Source organism: Vigna radiata, chromosome 5, assembly GCF_000741045.1.
Source record: "Vigna radiata var. radiata cultivar VC1973A chromosome 5, Vradiata_ver6, whole genome shotgun sequence".
NCBI classification, from domain to species: Eukaryota; Viridiplantae; Streptophyta; class Magnoliopsida; order Fabales; family Fabaceae; genus Vigna; species Vigna radiata.
The window spans coordinates 11771487-11773879 of NC_028355.1; the positions used below are offsets into that span (position 1 = coordinate 11771487).

At 35.2% G+C, this 2393-nt stretch overlaps 1 protein-coding gene across 1 annotated transcript in view; it reads left to right on the top strand.

The window, feature by feature from the left end:
* The window catches only part of LOC106761037 (chromophore lyase CRL, chloroplastic), a 3636-nt gene extending 1767 nt beyond the window's left edge, over window positions 1–1869 (top strand). Inside the window, exons 7-10 of the mRNA XM_014644510.2 lie at window positions 1–87; window positions 1137–1241; window positions 1345–1437; window positions 1557–1869. Of these exons, the coding sequence (XP_014499996.1) occupies window positions 1–87; window positions 1137–1241; window positions 1345–1437; window positions 1557–1697 (426 nt within the window). The 3' untranslated portion in view covers window positions 1698–1869. The remainder of the gene's footprint in view (window positions 88–1136; window positions 1242–1344; window positions 1438–1556) is intronic.
* The last annotated feature ends 524 nt before the right edge of the window (window positions 1870–2393 follow it).

Consider the following 2393-nt stretch of genomic DNA (forward strand, 5'->3'; position numbering starts at 1 on the left):
GCATATGCCATTAGAGACATGGAGGAGTACAAAAATTTCTGTGATCGGCCAAGGGATCAGCGTCCACAGCCAGAAGAAGTCATCGGGGTAAGCATTTAGTCATGCTCGTTAAGCTTCTTCACTAGACATTTATAATTTCTTCTTCGTTAGAGAGAGAGAGAAGTGGAATAGAGAAGAGGATGATTTGGAAATAAAAGGAACAAATCTTAGGATGTTTAATATAAATTCTGTGGAGATAGAGTGTAAAAAGTAAATAGAAGGAAGAAAGAGAAGGGTGAAAATTAAAGATATCTTCAGGATGAAAAGAAGGAAAGGGGGATGCTAAAAAAACCATGGGACTTTTTTAAAATATAATTATTGCAATTAGATTAGTGGATATCCTGAAACTGCTTAGACATGTCATTTGGGAAACAATTATAAAATCACAGCTGAAATCAAGAGTTGGGTATAAAATTTCCAAACTTTAATGCCACAACAATATAATATATTAATAACTAGGGAGCCATATAAAAAAGGACCATTTCACAAAATGTCATAGATGCCAGCAATCTATTCCGTCATCATGAGGTTGATAAATGCAGTGTGGCAAGTCAAATTCATCATAGTATCATCTACCATTCTTAAATGACAATTGATCGAATGAGTGTAACAATGTTCTTGTTTGTCTGGAAATGCGGCTGTTATTTTCCCCAAATTTTGTTTATAAGGTGATGTTATGATAATTCCATGACTTAAGAGAGTAGGATGCAAAAGTTTTTTTGGCTGGCTTTTTAAGTCTATTATCTGGACAGGATCTGGTATAAAGGAGTTTTCTTTCATGAAATGCATGTAGATTAATCACCAGAGTGATCTATATCCAGGGATTGATTTTGTCCTCTGCATCTGTTCTCGCTCTTCTAGTGTGTGTTGCTGTGGGTTTTCTTAGATTATTTCAGTTGACATTTAGATTTCTGAAAGACTTTACATAAATGAATTATCTTGTTTGATATTATGGGCATATGTCTTTTTGATTGAAAGTTTTTTAGGTAATTACTTTAGCATGTTCTACATGGGGATTAGATGACAAGTTTGTGTATTTGAATGTCTTGATGTCTTTTGTACTTGAACAATTGTAATACTTGTACTGTGGATTGCAGGATATTGCAGAACATTTGACAGCGGTACATCTTAAGCGTTGTTCACGCGGAAAACGTTGCTTATATGAAGGTTCAACCCCACCTGGTGGATTTCCTAATTCATGGGTAATTTCAGTTCACACTGTTGTCTTAATATCTGTCATCCCCGTCCTTCTTTTACCAGTACTATATAAAAGTTGGGTTGAAATACCTGAACTCTTGTTAGCAGAATGGAGCAAGCTACTGTACTTCAGAACTTGCAATTATGAAGAACAACGAGATACACACCTGGGATAGGGGTTATGATGACGATGGAAATCAAGTTAGTTTCTTCATCTCGTTTTATCTACTTTGATGGATTGCTTTACCTTTATAGTTCCAAATATAGATATATGACAACAACAGAAAATCAAAAACAAATTATTTCCCATTTGTATGCAGGTCTGGGGACAGAAAGAAGGCCCTTATGAGTTTAAGCCTGCACCAACCTCCAGTTTTAATGATATGTTTTCTCCCTTGAACTTCCCCCCTCCACCGTCCATGGAAAGAAGAATAGAGGGCTCATTTGTTTTGCAAGAATGAAAGCGTTCCAAACTACATTGTGTAATTCTGCTATTCTAGCTGTATGTCAATGTAATTTCATTCTTGTTAGTCTGCACTACATTGTCAATATTCAGTCACATTTTATCCCGGTTAGTGTTAAAGGTATAGTGAAATAAAGAGATGCCTTGTTAGATCCTATGTTTGTATTAGATTTTGTTTGGAGAATATAATATGATGCATTGAAAACAAATGGTTGATGATACAGATATATTGGTAACTTAACGGAATGAATAAGATAGAAACCTGCAAAACTGAACTAAATAAACAAATGAATAGGAATAAATTAGAGGCCTATATTTTTTGAGGTAAAGGGTAATGGAATCGAACATCCTGCCTAAAATGTGTTGCTCAGATAGAAGATACTAAACAATTCCCACAGCAGCTCCAATTGGAAGTGCCTTACTGTTTGATATATATTACAAAGATATTGTAAAGACGCGAAGATACTAAACAAGGTAAAAAGAGGACAAATGTCTCCCTCAGTTGCTTCTTCTTTCTGGATGTCGGATTTCCTTGCCTTTCTTATATATGTATGTTAGGTTCCTTTACTTAGGAACCAAAACATATCACTCTATTCTCATACAACTTTCAACACAACAGAATATGACAGTATATCATGTATCTCCACCCAAGAAAGCTTCCCTTCCTCTACTAGAAAATGTCCAGTCTATTCCA